Raw genomic sequence first — 18,886 nt, 5'->3', positions numbered from 1 at the left:
ATCTTAAAGAAATCTATGGCTCAGTTAAAATTACTCCATAAACACACTTTAAAAAAGTGACTCCTTCAAAAAATGCTAGAAAACCAGTTCCATCCACAACACAATTTACAAAATTTTATCCAACTTCAACTTCACAGGACGGACAGCATACTAGATAATAAACCAATAATAGGAAATGCACAATATATTAAAAAAAAACAAAACAAAACGAAACAAACAAAAAAAAAAAAAAAAAAAAAAAACCAACAACAACAAAAAAAAACTCAACCCAAGCATAAAGGAACTGCTCAGATATAAATTTACAGAAACTGGAGAGTCTGCCCACTTGCTGGAATGCCTTACAAATGTCTCCTGGTACCAATTTCCAGTTTCTCAATTCCCAATACTGCCATTATATAAGACAAACATGCTTAATTCTTCTTCAAGCAATATTTCTTTGTTTTGATGAAAATAAATCAAGCCAAGATGTTTCCAAAGTTATTAAAAAAAAACAACAACAACAAAAAAAATGCTTTACTACCCGGAGACTAACCTGCTAAAATGTTTTCTTGCATAATTCTTTTTCAAGCAGTTTGTTATAAACAAAACCGAGGATTTTTTTTATGGATTAGTAAGAAATTAACACTAATGTCAACACTGAAAGGACAAAGTCAACATATATTAATTCACACTGTCTGAAACTATTTTTAAACAAGCAACACTACAATTGCAAGAAAAATGAAAGAATATTGTCACTGTGCACTTATTTTGTAAGCTTCACAAAAGCACAGATAAGCATGCTGTTAATTTTGTCAACACATGTGGCCTTTACACAAAGGAAATACCATTTTTAAAATCAGCTGGAAAACAAAAGGGCTGCAAAACCATGAGAGGTAACACAGACTAAAACATGGCATATTGTGTGGAACTACTTCATCTCTCTAAATCGACTTCAACATCAATACTTTTAAATGGAAACATGCTTCAGATTTTGTCCACAGGATATGACAAACTGATTAAACTCAATGAATAGGAATTAACAAGCATCTTATACCCAATACATTGGACCAGCTACATCAACCTACATCTGTATACATGCCAATTACAGCTTATGAAACGACGGTTTGTCACTGCAATCAAATCAACTTTGGTTAAACACTGGGAACATCATCAAAAACAACAAAACAACCCCCCAAAAAAACAAGAAAAAAAAAAAAAAAAAAAAAAAAGGAAATGCTTTGTAATTCACTTCCAATACAATAGATATCCTCGCCCTCCCCCCACAAGTAATCTTTAAGCTTCACCTCCTGTCAGAATGCCTTCCTGGGAGAAAGAGACATCAAGACACCAGCAGGGTTTTTGTTTTGGTTTTTTTTTCCTCCTTCACGTTAATGTTCTTGTCAACTACGGAAGCATAACAGTGAGCACTTTCTCCAACACAAGACTGACTATGCTGGATTTCCAGCATTTCAACCAGTTTGAAAGGTGATCTCAATTTCTCTCCCCTCTTCCCCAAAACCACATTAACTGCAAACTATGATTTTCAAGCTCCTTTTTCTGCAAAATAGACGCAAAAATTTTGGCAACAGAAAATTCCATTCCTTTGTCACACATACAGCATATGCACCATTACAGGAAAGTTTCTTTTGGCTTACCACATACCCAATACATGGGGCAACATCACAATATTCCTGACCCTTAGTCTATACCTTCAATAATTCATAAAATTGTACTGATCTAATGTCTTATCTGTCCTTTTGATTTGCTACACCTAGCAGCATGGCTTGGTTTAGTTCATGATTCTACAGCCCATACATCCTACAAAGTAAAACCACCAAAAAGAGGGGACTGCAGACCTGGAGCACAAATAGAATCCACGGCTAAATTACAGCTCTAGACACGAAGCTTCCTCCGTTCCTCAGAGATCCCAGATTTTTTATTATTAAATCCTGTCGGGGTGTGGCTTCATTAAACCAAAGTTCCCACTGCAAAGGCCTCCTGCAATCCCCTCCAAGCCAATGCACACTTTAGTGAACCCTATCAAAAATAAGGAGTGTCTTCTTGCAGCCAGGCACCAAATTTAAGCCTAGAACAGACTCCTCCTGCTGCACAAGTACCCAGGCAGGGCAGAGAGCTGTTCCCCAAATACTTACAACCCAAAACCTGCGTCAGCCTCCCCAGACAGGTACCCTGCTCCTGCCACCTCAACCACAGGTACCCAGGGAGCACTGCCAGGCCCCACAGAGCACTCACTGCTACAGCCTGGCAGCCTCTGGAAAAGGTTCAATAGCGGGTGTGCTCCTCTCACATCGAGGGGAGCACTGAGAAATGTCTGCCTTTGTGAAGGATTCCTCTGGAAACATGACTCAATGGTTTTCCTTACCTGCTACATTTGCACATAAATCTCACGCTGTAACGCGCTGCCTTGTAGATTCTTAAATCAGTCAGTCAGGATTTCATAATTATGGAGTCTAGGGTCTTTGTTAGCTGTTGTTGCTCCATGCACAAAAGGAAACATTTTGCTGCTATCACTGTAAAACCTATTAATTAACTGCACATATATTCGGCCACAGTTTCTACTATAAAAGTAACTGCTACACTGAATTAAAGTAGTCTGCTAGATTAATTGTTCTAAAGCCCTCAGTAGAGCATAAATTGCATAAAGCTTCACACACAGCAAACAGGAATGAAGCAGAAAATACCTTAAAAATAGCAACTTCTTATCAGTAAGAGAAACACGAGCACGTTCCTTCAAAAGTAAAAAGCACAAACAAAACTGAAACTGGTTCAAACCAAGATATTCCTCTCGAACATCTCTGCACTGAACAGCAACGTTTTAATCCTTCTACTTCCTTAAATAATCTACCTTTCTCAGAGACAAGTTTTACAAAGATCATGCTTCGTGAGTTACTGTGCAATTCATAAATGTACAAAACACCGTGCAAAAACTGAGGCAAAATAGCAAAATATTTGGTTTGCTTGGGGATTTTTAAGTATTCGCCGCATGGATTTGCAGCTTAATACAGTAAAAGAACATACAAAGATATTTCTGAAAACGTGTTTCAGAACTATGAAAATGCCCCGCAACTTCAAATTGTAGATACCAAAATTACAATTGACTGGCATTTTTAAAAAAGCATTATAAGGAAGAAAGGGACGAAACTCAGCTAATAGGCTGGATTGCTCCTTGCACCACTTAATTTTACAGTACGCAAAATAAAACTTAAACCAGGGATTTTATGTGACAGATGATCTAATTAGATGTGAAGCTTTTATTTTCTATCTGGCATCCTTAAGCTCTATCCCATACGGGATTCAATCTAATATTTCCGATAGCCTCAGCAGCATTCACAGAGTAGATCTGAGTTCTGGTCTACCAACAGTTAACGCACATTATTTAACTGCTTTGACATGTCACTCCCCTACCTTTCTGATTAATGGGAAGAAGTGCTCTTATAAATAACTCCGAAAATCGAAAGGAAACCGCGAGATTTTTTTTTTTAAATATAAGCACAAAGGAAAGTGTACTTGCTTTTCCTTCCATCCCTTCCCCCTCCCCCCACGTCCTGACATTGAGCTTTTCCAATCCTGCCAGAAATAAACACCCAAACACAAGCACAGGCCTAGACTATCCAATTCAACACGCTTTAGAGTCAAATCTTCAGATCAACCAAAACCAGCAGCGGGAAAAAAAACTCTCCACGATACAGCTCGGGCACAACAATGGGATGAGCAGTGTCAAACGCCAGACTACTGACAGGAACAAGCCAGGAAGCAGGAACCAGAGTAGCAGTCCCCCCTTTGCTTCAGCCGTGCGGCATTTTAAAAACAGTTCCACTTATTCTGTTACCCGAATGTTTCGCCGGCGTTTGGTGTTTTAAGCACAGCTGGCAGACACTCGGCCCGCACAGCCTTTGTCAGCAGCTCACGGATGGGCAGCAGAACGTGCTACAGGTTGATAAGGAGGGCACCGGCGCTGCAAAGCAGCAGGAAAGCGCCCAGAAAGAACTTGGGATGCGCAGGAGAGTTTCCCTCAGCCTTCACCGGGGACTCCACGCTCCCCATATTCGCTCCCGGTGTTTGTTTCGTGTTTACCTCCCCCCCCTTCTCTTTCTCCTCCCTGTCCGGCCATCTTGGGCCGACAGGAGCAGCCATTACTTAACTAAATGACAGGGCCAACAACTTTCCACAGAGACAAACACCTCTCTCCGGACACCGGGCCGGGCAGCAGCAGCCCGCGGGACGCCCCGCTCCCTGTCAAGCCGGGACGGCGGGCGGGACGCGGGGCCCGGTGAGGACCGGGCACGCTGGATGGAGGCAGCGGGGCCCGCAGAGTAAACAAGTCACTCTGACGGGCTCCGGGAACCGCTCAGCGCCGCGCCCGCCCCGGCCCGGACCCCGCGCTCCCTGCGGGCTCCGGCCCCGGCTCCGCTCCCGGCGGCTGGGGGCGAAAATCACGAGGGAGGGTCCGGGGAGCGGCAACGTCAGCAGCGCCGAGCGCGCCCTCCCTCCCTCGCTCTCCCCCCGCTGCCACCTCCTCCTCCTCCTCGTCCTCCGCCTCCCCCCCTCCGCCCCCGCGCCCCCTCCCCCGGCCCGTCCGCTCTCGGCCCTGGGTTCCGCCACTTTCCCGTCCCAGGGCTGGACGGGCACCCGCATGGCCACGCTCCCCTAGTCCCGCTCGGGGAGAATGGCGGGGGGGGGTTTAAAAAGGAAAGGGGCAAAGGCGGCAGCAAGGCGCGGAGACCCCGCGGAGGTGGCGGTGCCCCCCGCACACCCCCTGCACACACTCACCGTGCGGGCCCGGGGGTCCCGAGGAAGGGGCGGCGGGGCCGCCTCGCTCCCCATCCCCCGTTTCCCCCCCCCTCCCCCCCATCCCCGCTCCACATCCACCCTCGCGCTTACCTTTAACAGCAAGGCCTTCGTTCTGGCGCCATCTTCATGAAGCCTCAGAAATCCGAAGAGCCGGCTGCGAGGAGGGGAGCGGGCGGGAGGGAGGGGAGAGAGAGGCACCGGCGTTAGCGAGAGTCAGCGCGGCGGGCGGGCGGGCGAGGGCAGAGCGCGGCCCGGGAGCGGCGGCGCACGGGGAGCCGCGGGCAGGGGAGAGGGGGGACACCGGGGGAGCGCGGGCCGAGCCGGGACACGGAGGCGGCCGGGGCGCAGTGGGGAGCGGGTACCTGTCGAGGCCGGATAGGGCTTCTCTCTCCTGGGCTGTCAAGCTGGCGAAGTCCTCCTCGCTCTGGCCGCTCGCTTTCCCCGCCGCCATTTTCTTTTCCTCATCACCGAAAGGAGCAGCAGAGGCGGCGGCGGCGAGCGACACTCCGCACGATTTCATGGAAACGCAGCGTAATTAACTCGCGGATCGCACCCCCCCCTCCCTGCGCGCCCCCAACACCCCCCAGCGCCGGGCGGGGCGGGGTGCCCGACACACACACACACCACAACTTTTATTACAACAACAACAGCCGGCAGGGAGGGGGAGGGAGGGAGGGAGGGGAGGGGAGAGGGAGGGAGGGAGGCGGGGGGAAGCCCCGCTGCTCGGAGGAGGAGGAGGGAGGGAGGGAGGGAAGGAGGGGGGAGGGAGCCCCAGCGCTGGAGACTCGGGGGAGGAGGAGGAGGCGGCGGCTGCGGATGGCGGCGGAGCGGTGTTTACATCGCCGCTCGCCGCCAGCGGCGCGGGGAGCGGGAGTGTCGGGGAGCCGGGGGGACCCTCCCCGCCCGCCCCGCGGCTCGGGGTGTGTTTTGCCGCCCGTACAAACTTCCCCGGAGCCGCTGCCCAAAGTTGTTGTAATTGTGTCACACCGCGGACCCCGCGCGCCGCCACCGCGACCCCCCCGTGCCGCCCCGCCCGCCCGCGTCCGCACAGCCAATCGGCGGCGGCGCCGCGCCCCACGTGACCTTTGTTGACTTACGTCAGTCATTGCGCTCCGCCGCCACTGCGCTCCGGTTTGGTTGGCCCTCGCCGGCCTCATGCCATTGGTGGGTAGATGATAGGGGGGTGGGGTTTCGGAGAGCTCCCGCTTCTGATAGGTCGAGTGGGCCGTCAGTCAGACGAGCTTTTCGATTAGCGAGCACTAGCAGGTTGGGATGCGCCTTTAAAAGCGGACGGCGGGGGAGGGGGGGAGTTATCGGGAGTGGCGGGCGCTGGGGTGGGAAGAGGAGGAGGAACGAGGGAGGGCTGCGCTCACGGGTGGAGTTGCGTAACGGGGGCTCCGGGCTGGAGGAGTGGACGCCGCTGAGGAAGGCGCCATGTCCCACCGGCGGGGGGCAGCAGGCATGCTCGCACGCCCCACTCCACCCTGCCTCAGGCGTGGTGTTCTTGGCACAAGCGGAAAATAAAGGCTTCCCGGAACAGGGACCGGGCTCAACGGGGCTGCAAGGGAGATGCTTGGACGGCGGGTAACGTTCGCACGGAAGGGCGGGGGTGGCCCCCGTCGTTGGTTTCGCCCACATCCTCCCCCTAGGAGCCCGTGACAGGTGGAGCTACCCCCGCCGGCGCGCGCGCGCCTCCGCGGCTGTCACGTGTCGCGGTCCGCCGCGCGCGCTTCGCGCGAGACGCACGGGAAGTCTCGCGATGCTTCGAGGGCGTGAGGGCGGGGAGGGCCCGGCCCGGCCCCGGCTGGAGCGGTGGGAAAAGCGCGAAGATTGGAAATGGCAACACTTGGGAATTCGGGCTTCTGGGCACGCGTCGCGTGTGAGTACAGCTCTGCCTTTTTTTAGGCGCGAAAAGGAAAAGGGGTTTGCCGCTTGCTTTCTCTGTTTCATACGGCTTAGCGTAGTTGCAGCCCGACTTGTTATTTGACGAAGCGTTACCTGAGCATCATGAACTGCCTTTAGGGACCTGGAAAGGTCATCACGTTCTAACTTTCTGCCCTGGGCAGGACACCTTCCACTAGACCGGGTTGCTCAGAGTCTCGTCCAACCTGGCCTTGAACATTTCCAGGAATGGGACATCCACGCCTGTTCCTGTGTCTCCACGCCATCCTTGGGTTCCTCCACCCTTTCTGGCTCAACCAGGAGTCCTAGGGACCGAGTTTAGCTTTACAGTACCACACAGCCAGGAGGCGTTAGGTTTTTTTTAAAATAAAGTGTTTGCAAATCATTCAATTTTGGCTCCTCTGTGGTGTGTACGAGGAGCTGAGCCCTGCTGTGGGTGTGTGAGGGCACAGCTCATCCTCATTTTGCTGAAAATGGATCAGAACAGCCTTCTGTAATAGCACTGCAACACTTCTCTGGTGTCTGGCTGAAGCTCCATGTCCGGGCTGGCTTTTCCCGTCTGAATTTCCTGTTTGACAATTACCAGGTGCTCAGAAGCAAAAGTAAAGCCATTAGCTGCCTTTGGGAATTCGGTGAACAAGGTCAAAGACCAGCCTTTGCAGTGGATGCTGCTGCTTTCTGGTTCTCCTTTAATTGCCACTCTCCAATCGTGCTCACGATACTGAAGCACGTTTCTGCCTCTATAAGTGTTAAACTAACGTGTCAGTGATGTTTTTCAGGTGGATCCTCACACGATTTCTGGTCCTGATGGTACAGAGACACTGGCAGGAATGGAGACCTGGTCAAGACAAAGTCTTAAATAATGCAAATGAAGACTCAGTAGTGTGTCCATGCTGCTCTTGAAAGCAGACTCTTGTAATGTAGCTCTGCTTTCTGATACAAGTGCAGGAAGAACAAAAAAAAAGGCATCTGGGTTTAATGGTGTTGCATTTCTTCATCAAAGCGTCAGCAGCCAGTTTGTTGAGAGTATTGGTGTAAGAGACAGGCATTTGTGTTTAAAGGACTTGCAAGTTTGGAATCCAGGTAAAACCCAAGTTGATTTTTGTTCTAGGAATGGGCCATAGTCTGTTAATTACGTAAACACTATGATCAAACATCTGTGTTCATCTGTATTGTCCATGGCTTCTATGTCATGGGTTTTCTCAACAGAGTTTCCTCAGGTGCCAAAATCGGTGCCAGGAGCCCGACTGGTTGGGAATGTGCCATAGATACGGCATTTCAATGCAGATTGTTTCTGCAGATCTCACTCTCAGGTGTAAAATTTCCGCTCTGCAGTATCCTGAGTATAAATCAGCAGAAAGGAGAGTTGACAAAACCATTTCTCAGTGGAAGAAAGGGATTGCTTAACAACAGAACAAATTAGCAACCTGTGGAAGCAGAGAGTCCTGGTCCAGTGATCTGAAGTCACGGCAGCTGAGTTAGTTCTCTGGTACTGTCAGTGCCACTCTTAACCCCCTGTACCCTGCCTGAATTACTGGGATTGAATTTCCAGATGCCCTTATTTATTTGTTTGTTTGTTTTCTGTCACTTCCGAGTCAGGTCGCAAATTTGAAGGAGCAGTAGATCAGTCCCTCTTGGATACAATTGAAATCTCATGTAGTCCAGGCATACTCTGTAGTCACCTGCAGCAAGAGCCATCCCTGGGAAAACTGTGGTGTTTGAAGCTGGGTGTATCAGTTCAAATTGGTTCGGTTTTCATTCCTGCTTTTCTCGGCTAGTCTTGACCAGCTAAGCAAATGAGGGCAGTGGTCATCTCCTTACCCAAGAGTCAGAAGAAGTTCAGGAGCCATGTGTGATCTCTACTGTTACTGTACTGCTACTGATAACTCTACTGTTATTGGTACTGTTACTGATGCTGCTGTTTAAGAAAGGATTTTGAGGTGTGGAGTCAACATTATGCTCCAAACAGCTCAGGAGATGTCTGACTATGAGGCAAATCCTTTTGCAGCAGAGCAGGCAAAATGTGATGAGACAATCTTGGGTTCATGTGACAACATGCACGTGTTGAAAGACAGCAACAAACAAAGCAAGCTGACCAAAAGAGCCCACAGGATGCCATTTTGTGTTCTACAAACCATAAATTTAATACTTACATTGTTGCCATCTTGCCAAATTTTAGTCAATCTGCCTGAAATGCATGGCTATTTGGTATATGAGGGAAAGGAGCATAAACTAGTAAGATGTGGTGGTAGGTCAGTTAGGAAGACAGTTTCAATAACACCTCTCTTTTTCTGCATTTATTTTCCTTACTGCTGTTTTCTTTTACTCCAAGGTAAAAAAGGAGCTTAAATTACTAAACTGCTTTCTTGATATTTGGAACAAAAAATCCTGTGGTGCTTCATTTTTGTATTTTAGCAGTGGCTTTTCTATTGTCCAGGAGTTTGCAGTGAAATGATCTGCAATTTACGTGTTCCTTGTGCTACCCACATTAAAGTTCAGATGGGTGTTGTGTGATGATCTGTGTTTTGGCAGCATATGGTGGTCAAGAAAATGGGGAAGCTGATCAAAACCCCAAGGTTTTGGGGTTTTTCCCCCCCCAAAAAAAGGCAAATGCATTTGCTGGCAATAAGAAAAAACAATACATAGTAGGAGAACTATCATTGAAAATGGGGAAAAAGTCATCTTGATGCTGTTTCTCAGTATGTTAAAGAAAAAATTCTCTTTAATCTCAGAAATACTTTCCTAGCTTTGGGTAGTAAGGGGAGTGAACTAATGTAGGAAATGGGTTACTATAAAGAAAAAATACATTTTTTTTTAAATGAAAGTTTTAAAAATCAAGGCTAAATGCTTTGGTTGTAGACCTTAATTATTATTGTTCTGTCTGGCTTGAATCATGTAGTTATTTTTGTCTATTGCCCTCTGTCTTTGGTTAGCATGAGTTTAAAACCTGGATCACCTTTGAAGTGTTTAATGTTGGAATTTACGTGGGAGTTAAGTAGTAATTCCTGGTCATAAGAAGTCCACACAGTCACCAGGTAAGCAGTAATATCCATCCCTGTGCAGCAACGTGTCAGCAATTCAGTCCAAACATGGAAAACCATGAATTTGTGTCGTGGCCTTAACTGTATTCTGACCTGTTCCGTGAAATTCAGAAAGCAGGGCATTTTTGGGTGTTCTGTAGGTTTAAGAGAGATCAGTTCTCTGTATGCCAGCATGAACAAAGGGACTTCTTTGCTGAAGCTCTACCAGTAGAAGGAACGACTGTTAGATCTGTATCCTATTTTTGCAGTATATAGATCTATGTTATACTGACAGTTTCTGCTGACTTGGAGAAATAAATAATGTGAAAAATTACACTTGTCCAGGAGGTGGTTCCTTTACAATGCTACTGTTGGTAGTTTTTTAGATTTTTTTTTTTTTTTCAATTGTGCCTGTACCTCCCACCTCCAGCACTCTTAGTTGTGTCTTTGGTGTGATGGCAAATATGGAAATGCTTTCATTTATGGTAATAGTTTTAGGTGACTCTCTGTCCTCCCCCTAGGAACCAGATGTGGCAGCTTATGACTTGCCACCTTCCAAAGAAATCAGCTGTTTGACAGGAGATGGTCCTGAACAAGGATCTCTGCTCTTCCAAAACAGTGCAGAGAAACTGAAATTTCTTGCGTGAGTTTCCATGCAGGAATTTGAGAAGCTCTTCTCTATTGAGAAGCTGATAATAAAAATACTGTGTATATAATAACTTGTCTTCAGATTGACAGTTGTAACTTCATAGAACTTGGCAAATGCTGTAAGGAAGAGGGAAAAAAAAATCCCATCATTTTGTTTCTATGGTGGTTTTATATGTATTGACTTAATATTAGTTGCTGGGCTGATACCTTTGTAGCACAGTGGTTTTCTGGCTTGGAAGTGAAAAACAAATCACATTTCTAAACCAGCTCTGAGCACGATTAGGAGGAGTTTTGTGTAAACATTTGAAAAGAGCCAATCCTGATGCTCAGCAAAACAGGTGAATGGATATCTTGTTAACTTTTGTTAATCCTGGGACAGAATCCAATATTATCCAAAATACTTTATTATCTGGTATTTTTGGTTTTTTCCAAGAACAGAAGATGTCACATGCTCTTACTGGATTTAATTTAGTGTTTCATACACAAATCTTATTGAGAAAGTATTTGGGAATTACTTATTTTAAAAACGCCAACTGTTGTGTATGTTGCTTTTTATTAATATTTATGTGGATGGTTAGTGAAGGTTTTGTCCTTTTAGACAGTCTAAAACACTATTTTGGTTGTAGTCTCTCTTTCCTGTCCATTCCTTACAATATCAGCCACTTTTAAAATCAGGTATTTTGCACAGATAATGGTAGATACTAAATCTTGTAATGGTGCACAGATGAGAGTTTTAAAGGTGCAAACAGCAGAAGCAGCTTTGGGACATTGGGTGTGGCAGAGTCAAAGCCTTGGCTCAAGAAGCTCCATCTTGCACTTACTAAACACAAACAGTGACAGTCCCACATCCTTGTCTCAGCAGTTTAGGATTCCCTGCAATGGGTGAGTCAAGGCATTTCAAATGAAATAAAACATCATGCTTAAATCTGAAGACTTAGTTGCTGTAGGACAATTCTCTTATTTGTGAATGTTTCCAAAATGAGGTGGCATTCCATTAACTGGATGTATAGGACACAATGAGTAGGAAACAGGGTTGTACTCAAAGCATGTAAGATGTGTTCATTGTATGTAACTGGAAGATAAGCAAAACGCCAAACTGAAATGTGCTTTTTTTGTTTGCTGTTTCTTATTTTCTTAAGTTTGCTATTTTGAAGAGGCAGATTATGCTTAGAATTTCTCTAGGGGTTTGTGCTCCAGTGTATCTTCTGCACATCAACAAGAGTTGGACCAGGCCTCTCACAGAGCTTCAACCACCAGGATGATGTGAGGAAGAGAAGTAGTTTCTACCATCAGCTTGACATTCATAAAATCCAAGCTAATCCTGCCTTTAAGTACATTTTTCCTTGCTTCCCCCTTCAGCTGCACTTCAGTTGGGAACCTGTGAAACAGGAAATCCCTAGAAATGGTTGGGAGACTTTCCCATCTTACAGTTTCTCAAGATACAGTTTGGTTTCTGTTTGGAAGTTTGCAGTTGTGTATTTATATAAATATACTCAGTGCTACTGAAGTCAGTTTGTGAGTTCTTCTTTTAATGGTGTTTTGGTTTGGTTTTTTTTCTGTCTGTAAATGAGTCCTGTGGTGGTTTACTTTTGTGAGGAAAGTTAAGACTGTTTTTCTCCATGGATATGTAATCCCAATCCCCTGTAATCAGGGGTTTCACTTGTGAGTGAGAGGAAGGAAATTGACATTGGTCTCAATGGGACAAAAGTTTCTTGGCAATTGGGGCAGCAAAGAGAAGCTTCACTGAGAATCTGCAGTGTTTTTCAAAGCCTTGATATCCTTAACTTAGTTCTTTTTCTGCCACTAGTGGATATACAAAATTTCACTGAAAATTGTGAATTCAAATCGTCACATAACAAAATACTTGTCCAATGGCTTGTTAGTATCAGTGAAAGGAAAGTTCCTCTTAAATTCTTTCCTCTCAGTCAAAAACATCCACATCTCCTGATGAGCTCAGATGCTTACATGTAGGCATCCAAGCTACTGGAGTCTGGTCTAGAGACCATGAAAGTAATGATGCAACTGGAACTATTTTAAAGACATAAACGTTTGAAAGTGCATGGATATGTTTCTTCCCAAGGGTAATATATATTAAAAAGGACCAGGATATGGTCTTAAGAAGTTTATTTTGGTCCTATTCAGGTTATGGTTGTTTCCTGTACAAAAAAAAGAGGACAAGTGTGTGATTTTTAAACACTTCTGTTGTTGATCATGTAATTGGTCTGGGTTTTTTAGTGAATGGTTTGTTTTGATTTTATTACATATTCCTTCAGCACAGGCATATTTCTAATGAACAGTAGTCCCACCATCCCAAGGACCTGAACCTGCAGGTTCTAGAATACCTTCTGAAGAGACTTGCTATTCAGTAAAGATCAAGTCCCATTTTTAATGAATCAGTCCAGATAAGCTTTCAAAATTTAAGTGCTTATGAGTTCCTTTATTCAGGAAATCAAGCAAGACACAGGTTTTCTTGCAAATTCAGTGTTGTTCCTGGTTTCTATTACTTTAACCCATGCTAAATGAGACATCCTGCACTATTTATGCTTCTATCTCTCTGAAAACAACTGAATACAATATATATGATTAGTGAAGAACAAAACACCTACTGTTAAACCTCTTTTATGAATCAGCTGAATTTTTTCATATCTCTTTGGGGTTACTAATTTTGCAATGCAGGTACTTCTTGTCAGCAATCTGCAAAACACGCATGGGAAATACAAGTAGGAGGATCAGTTTCTGTCTCCCAGGTGGAGTGGTTTGGTTCCAAACCCTGCCATGGGTGGGTGGTTTGATGCTGTACAAGAAAGGGAGCTCCTGACAGCAGCTGGTGGTGCCCAGCAATGGAGGAACAGGCAGAACCTGATGCTCAGAAATTCCACCTGAACATGAGAAAGAATTTCCTGTGCAGTGACCAAGCGCTGAACAGATTGTCCAGAGAGGCTGTGGAGTCTCCCTCACTGGAGATACTCCAGAACCCTCTGGACACAATCCTGTGCCATGTGCTCTGGTGTTAGAGTGCATAAAACAGATCTCTCAGAGAGAGATCAAAATACAAGGATTAAATTAAAACCTTTAGAAAAACTAAAATATATTAAGCCAGACAAACATAAAGTAGAAATGTCAGCTTCAGTTTTAAGTGAGTAAAAATATTACTAAATCACATAGATAGGAAGTAGAAGTCTTAAGTTTTAAATAAGTAAGAATATGCTTTAAGTGCTTTAAAAAGAAATTAAAAGTCCTAGAAAGTAAAGTGTAAGCCTCAGTAAAAGTTCAGAAACTCAGCCTCAAATATAATAAAAACATAGTAAAAACATTGCTTACATTTTTCAAATAAAACAAATAGAACCATTTGTGTGAATGAATAAAGCATACATACAAGTCCTACACAAGAATGAACATTACTTTTGTACTACAGAAGTAAAATTCAAATAAGTTTAAAATAAATGTTTGAGGTTCATGTTTTTAGCTCATTGAGTAATTTGCAAATAAATGTATTACCATCATCACTACCTATAAAAAAGAACTGCTGCAGCTTCTGCCTCTGCTTGGGACTTTACACCAAGGAGCTGCATCTACTCAAGACTTTATACCAGAAAACTACTGGTACTTTCTGACTCTATGCCAAATAGCTTACCACATGAACTTTAATATTTTGGACTCTTGCTTCAAGATTAATGTGCTTCTGCAATAAACTGTACGGTCTGGGATGGCCCTGCTCGAGCAGGGAGGTAGGACCACAATGACCCGTGGTGGGCCCCTGCAGCCTGAGCCATCCTGTGATTCTGTGAACAAAGAGGAGAGAGCCAAGTGTGAGGTGGGTGTGACCAGTGGTTGAACAGGGGCCTTTTCTGACCAGCCACTTTCCTCAGCTCTTCTTCCTGTCCCTATCATGTTTTCCACTAAATGTGTAGAACATGAATGTTGTGTTAAAATAACAAAGTGTCTGACAGAAAGCAGAAATTATTATGTGGTTTGGGGTTGGTTTGGGTTTTACCCCCAGTCTTAGCCAAACAAATGATTATGTCAGCACTTTGTCAAAAGTGACACAGCTGAGTCACCAAAATGATGGTGCCTCAGAAGGGGTCCTGTGATATCTATTTGGGAAAAGCACACCCACTTTCAGTGGCTTCTGACAGTCACATCCTTGCCACTGTTACCAACCTGTGCCATCCCTCAGCAATACTGATTTAACTGTTTGCAAAGCTATATTGGAAACTGAGGCAAAGTCATTGAAATAGCCTCGAGTAAAAAAAATAAATAAACCAGCCTCCAAAAAATAAAAAAATAAAAAATAAACCTCTCCAAAAAAAAAAACCAAACAGAAAAAACCCTAAACCAACTAAACAAACATTCTCAAAAATGGTACAAACAAAACTCCAGAAACTTCCAGAAGGCAGGTGAAAGCCACTTCCAGATAACTTCTACGGTCATTATTCCTGTGCAATATTGTGTGGCATGCTGAAAAATATTTAAAAATAGCATCAATTTAATGTGAAATTAAATGCCAGAATGGATGATACAGTGGTTGCATTATTGAGTAGCATACTGAATTCAATTAAATCTTGTCTTGTTAATAAATCTTGCATCACTGCTGACAGCTGCTGTGAAGAATCCTGAGATTGTTTTGTAAGGACGTTCAGCCTGCTCCTAGCGGTGCCTGAGGAGCTGGTGGACGGCTGCCCAGCACAGTAAAATGATTGCATCTTGTGAGGTTGACTGCAGATTGCTATCACAGTAATAAAAACCAAGTTAAAAATTACAAAAACCTGGTACCTCTAAAAGCTTATGAGCCATAGAAATGACCTACTACTAACTCCTTACTACCTCTGAGTAATTGTTTATTAGGTTGGTGGTTAAATTTTAAGTTGGAAGAATTGGACAAATTGCTGTTGGTCTTTATCACAATCTCTCTTTTTCTGCTGTTCTGATGCAGCAGCTGTTGCTGGGAATCAAACTGCCCTGATCCATAGAGAAGGAGGAATAACTCATTTTTCCAGATAACGCTTGCTGCATTACCTGTGTACACATTTCATTCCCAATGGAGCATGGACAAAAAGGAGCAAGTTCTACACAGCTGGCAAGGCTAAAAAAGAAACATAATCTACAACTGATGAAACTGGTAGATTATATAGGAAAACAGTTTACACTCTTCTTTCATTCTAAAGAAAACTTTCCAACTTTTTTTTTTCATCTGATTACTCTTCTTACACTTTTTTTTTTCATGTCACTGTTTACAGAAAGTTTTAGGAAAATATTTGTGTCTTTTATATTAATTCTTGGGTTTAGAACTATAAAGATTATCTTCCTGAACTAACTACTCCCTCTTAAGTCCAACTTTGAAATGTTTCCATCATGCTTATTGAGAAGTTTAGGAATTACAGATGTCCATTCAGAAACATGTTTAAAGTAATGATAAATAAACAGTAAAAACCATGAGGGTTAAAGATTAAAAATTAAACTTTTAACTACTATCTCCTTGCTTTGCAGCCTTAATATGTGCACTATGATTCCTCTTCTACATTAACATTCAGAAAGTTTTTCCCCATGAACATGTAATTGTTTGTTTTAGAAGCTTAACTATTGTACTCAAAATTAGAATCATGCCTGTGGGTATTTAAAATGGAAGAATAATACCAGCTAATGACTTCAGAGTAACTAGTAAAATTACATCAGGGAGAGTACTTCAGATTTTGCAGATTGGCCAGATTTATATTGTTGAGAAATACATAAGATTTAGCTCAGTAAAATTTAATGAAACCAAGCATATATTGAGGAAAGGGAAGTGTGCAGGCTTATTTGTTGTGGAAATTTAACTTTTTATTTCAGAGATAAATGAAGTTTTGCTTTATGGAAATTCCTGGTTATTTTTCTAAAACGTTGTTACACCTTTTGATGTAAACATTTATATGGTCTTGCAGATAGGTTTCTTTAGTAAATTAAATTTATTGGAAGTTATTTCTTCACAACAATAAACATACTTCTTCACCAGGAGTCCATGAAGGCATATTCCTGTGCAGAAAGGACTGAGTTGGTTTGAAATACAAAGGAAACCAGAAGAGTTGCAGTTCAGAGTTCCAGGTGTCTTCTAGAAAATTACTCCATCACTTTTCTGGCTGTTTTCACCTTTATAACATCTTTTGTGTTCAAAGAAAACACACACGTCCTCTAAAGAATGCCCAGCTCTTACCTTGGGCTGGGTCAGTGGCTCCAGCAGTCAGGATCTGGCTTGCCAGCTGAGCTATGATTTGTATCACAGGTTCTAATTCCTCCAAGAAGTACACCTGCTTCTCACTTCTATCCTCAGAATTTCATCTTCCAGTTTCAGAAGAGTTTTTCTTTATCTGAAAGGGCAGATGCTATAAATAACTTTTTGCTGTGAAAAGTCCAAGAGACAGCAGTTTGGATCTTGATATTAATTGCAAAGAGCCAAGAGGTTCAAGATGAAAATGGGATCTGTATTGCGGAGTCCTAGTGAAGATACAGAATCGGAAAAGATTAGAATAGAATTAGTTTATTTATTTATTTATTTATTTACAAAATTAGTCGGAGAACTTCTGGTAAAATACTGGAACCTTCAATAGAAGTGTTACAAAAAAAGGGAAATGCAAATTCGAATACACCCGTACTTTAATGAACCAGATAAATCTTTCAGGCAATCAGTGGATGCACAAGCACTAAAGTAGAATGATATAAATCTCCTTTTTAAAGTTGGGCAGTTTATTCAGAGATTGAATCAAATTAAGAGCATGTGTGTGATGTTCTACTAGCACAGAAATGCTATAGGGAATGAACAAAAAGGTAAGCCTAATAATGTTATCCATGGAACATCTGAAAGGAAGCAGCACAGAACAGCATGTTTTAACCAAACAGCTCACAATGCAGGCCTCTGATGTATCAAAGCCAATTAGGACAGACTCCAACAATTACAAAAGATATTTAGTCATAAAGAGATACCCAGCAATGTTTTGTCTTATCTCTGAAGCAGATCATTAAGGGCTTCCTGTCGTATTTCTTCATGACTCCTTTTCAGGAAAGTCTATTTCCCTCTCCTCAGGAGGAGAATGGGACCTACCAGAGCATCTCACTTGGCCCTGTCCCAGCTGCCCCGTGGGCTGCGATCCAGGCAGGGAACAACAATCAACCTGCACCAGCAGAGCCCTGATTGCTGCCTTTCCTGACTGTCCTCATCACCCTGCACGGCGTGGGCTCCACATTCTGATCCCATCTGTGGCACATGTGCAGAGAAGCTTCTGGATGTACCAGGGAATCACTGTGGCACAAAGCTGAGCCGGGAGTTTTGCCACAGCAGCGAGTTTGGGTGCTGCTGGCCTGGCACAGCCTCAAATTCCCGAGGAAAATACAGGAATTGCCTGTAACAGTTAATGTAGGGAAAAGCAGGGCAGGCACCATGTGAGAAGTTTCTCTTCCTGTCAACACCAGCTTTTGCTCTCATATGATTTTGTATGTGACAGTCCAGAGTACAATCCTTGAACAAAGCAACAGCAACTCTTTTTACACTTGAAGGAAGTCAGGATGGACTAGGCTTCCAGCAGGTTATCAGGGAGACTTTCATTCCTGCATGTATGAGAAAGGGGGGGAATAGAGGTAATTAGCCAGGCTGTATCCCAGACTGATGCCTAAAGGTTCCATTGTTTATTTTTACATTTTATTTTATTTTTTAAAGCAACTTTTCAGTTGGCTCCTGTTCTTTTTATCTTTTCTTGGCCATCCTCCACAGCCTTGTAATGGAAATCACTGCACAGCACTCCTTCTCTACTCAGCCTCTGGGTTTCTAACTCAAATGTATCACTCTTTCAGGAAGAAATGTGTGTGCCCCACAAGTTTTTCCAGGCCTCCTCCTTGTCACTGTAAAATCGATGTAAAGCACGTCCTGCTGTTTGTTTAAGCAGGGAGAGAAATTTTGTCATCCTCCACCACAGACATTTCATTGCCACTTGACCTGTCTACAGTCCACTGTTAAGTCCTACCTATGGGTAATCTGACTTTTTAATGGGAAGTGTTTTGGTTTAGAAAAAGGCAGTGTCAGTGTTTCTCATGCAGGTTTTTGCCCTTGCTTTATTTCAATTTATCCTTCAATAACAAAGCAACTGAATATAATATGGAAAAATCCGTTTATTTTCTGGAATTAAGTGAACTTCATCCAAGCTCAAAATCCTACAGTCATTTTTAGCATTTGCAAGTACACACTGAATAAAATATTTTGACATCTAGACTGTCAGATAATCTGTCAGTAACAGTTACATCATTCAATGAGAGAACTGTTAATTTCCAGTGTAATTTATTGGGAAAACAATGCTTTTACGGCAGTGAAATACACTACTGCATGCTAGAAAAGCTACATAACATTTTTTGCAAGTGATCTAGTTGGCTTCAGAATGCAGAATATTCTCTTGTGACAAAAACACAGGAAAATGTGCTTTTCTCTCAAAAAAGAGATCCTTGCCAGCAAACATCAATGAAGAGAATGCACCTGCAGAGAGCAGAGTGGTCACAGACCCCAGGAG

The 18,886-nt window shown here is 43.7% G+C and overlaps 2 protein-coding genes and 1 long non-coding RNA gene across 17 annotated transcripts in view; 2 read left to right on the top strand and 1 right to left on the bottom strand.

Annotated features, from left to right (window-relative positions):
• Positions 1 to 5,426, bottom strand: part of KDM6A (lysine demethylase 6A) — a 151,203-nt gene extending 145,777 nt beyond the window's left edge. For 3 of the 15 annotated variants that reach the window (XM_088160407.1, XM_088160410.1, XM_088160408.1), the window contains exons 1-2: positions 5,154 to 5,425; positions 4,882 to 4,945 (exon numbers count right to left, since the gene is read on the bottom strand). In XM_088160407.1, coding sequence (XP_088016533.1) covers positions 4,882 to 4,945; positions 5,154 to 5,311 — 222 coding nt within the window. In that variant the 5' untranslated portion in view covers positions 5,312 to 5,425. Of the gene's footprint in view, positions 1 to 4,881; positions 4,946 to 5,153 lie in introns of all 15 variants that reach the window. The other 12 variants (XM_088160409.1, XM_088160413.1, XM_088160412.1 and 9 more) reach the window with 5 other exon arrangements.
• Positions 5,427 to 6,432: 1,006 nt separating this feature from the next.
• Positions 6,433 to 18,886, top strand: part of FUNDC1 (FUN14 domain containing 1) — a 46,599-nt gene continuing 34,145 nt past the window's right edge. The window contains exon 1 of the mRNA XM_088160416.1: positions 6,433 to 6,670. Coding sequence (XP_088016542.1) covers positions 6,628 to 6,670 — 43 coding nt within the window. The 5' untranslated portion in view covers positions 6,433 to 6,627. The remainder of the gene's footprint in view (positions 6,671 to 18,886) is intronic.
• Positions 6,677 to 11,868, top strand: LOC148224975 (uncharacterized). Its single transcript, XR_015801856.1, has 2 exons — positions 6,677 to 7,776; positions 9,627 to 11,868. It is a non-coding gene; the product is annotated as an uncharacterized LOC148224975 (long non-coding RNA).

This window comes from Sturnus vulgaris, chromosome 2, assembly GCF_052056855.1.
Source record: "Sturnus vulgaris isolate bStuVul1 chromosome 2, bStuVul1.hap1, whole genome shotgun sequence".
NCBI lineage: Eukaryota > Metazoa > Chordata > Aves > Passeriformes > Sturnidae > Sturnus > Sturnus vulgaris.
The sequence above is the reverse complement of the archived record's forward strand: the minus strand, read 5'-3'. Positions and strand labels throughout refer to the sequence as shown.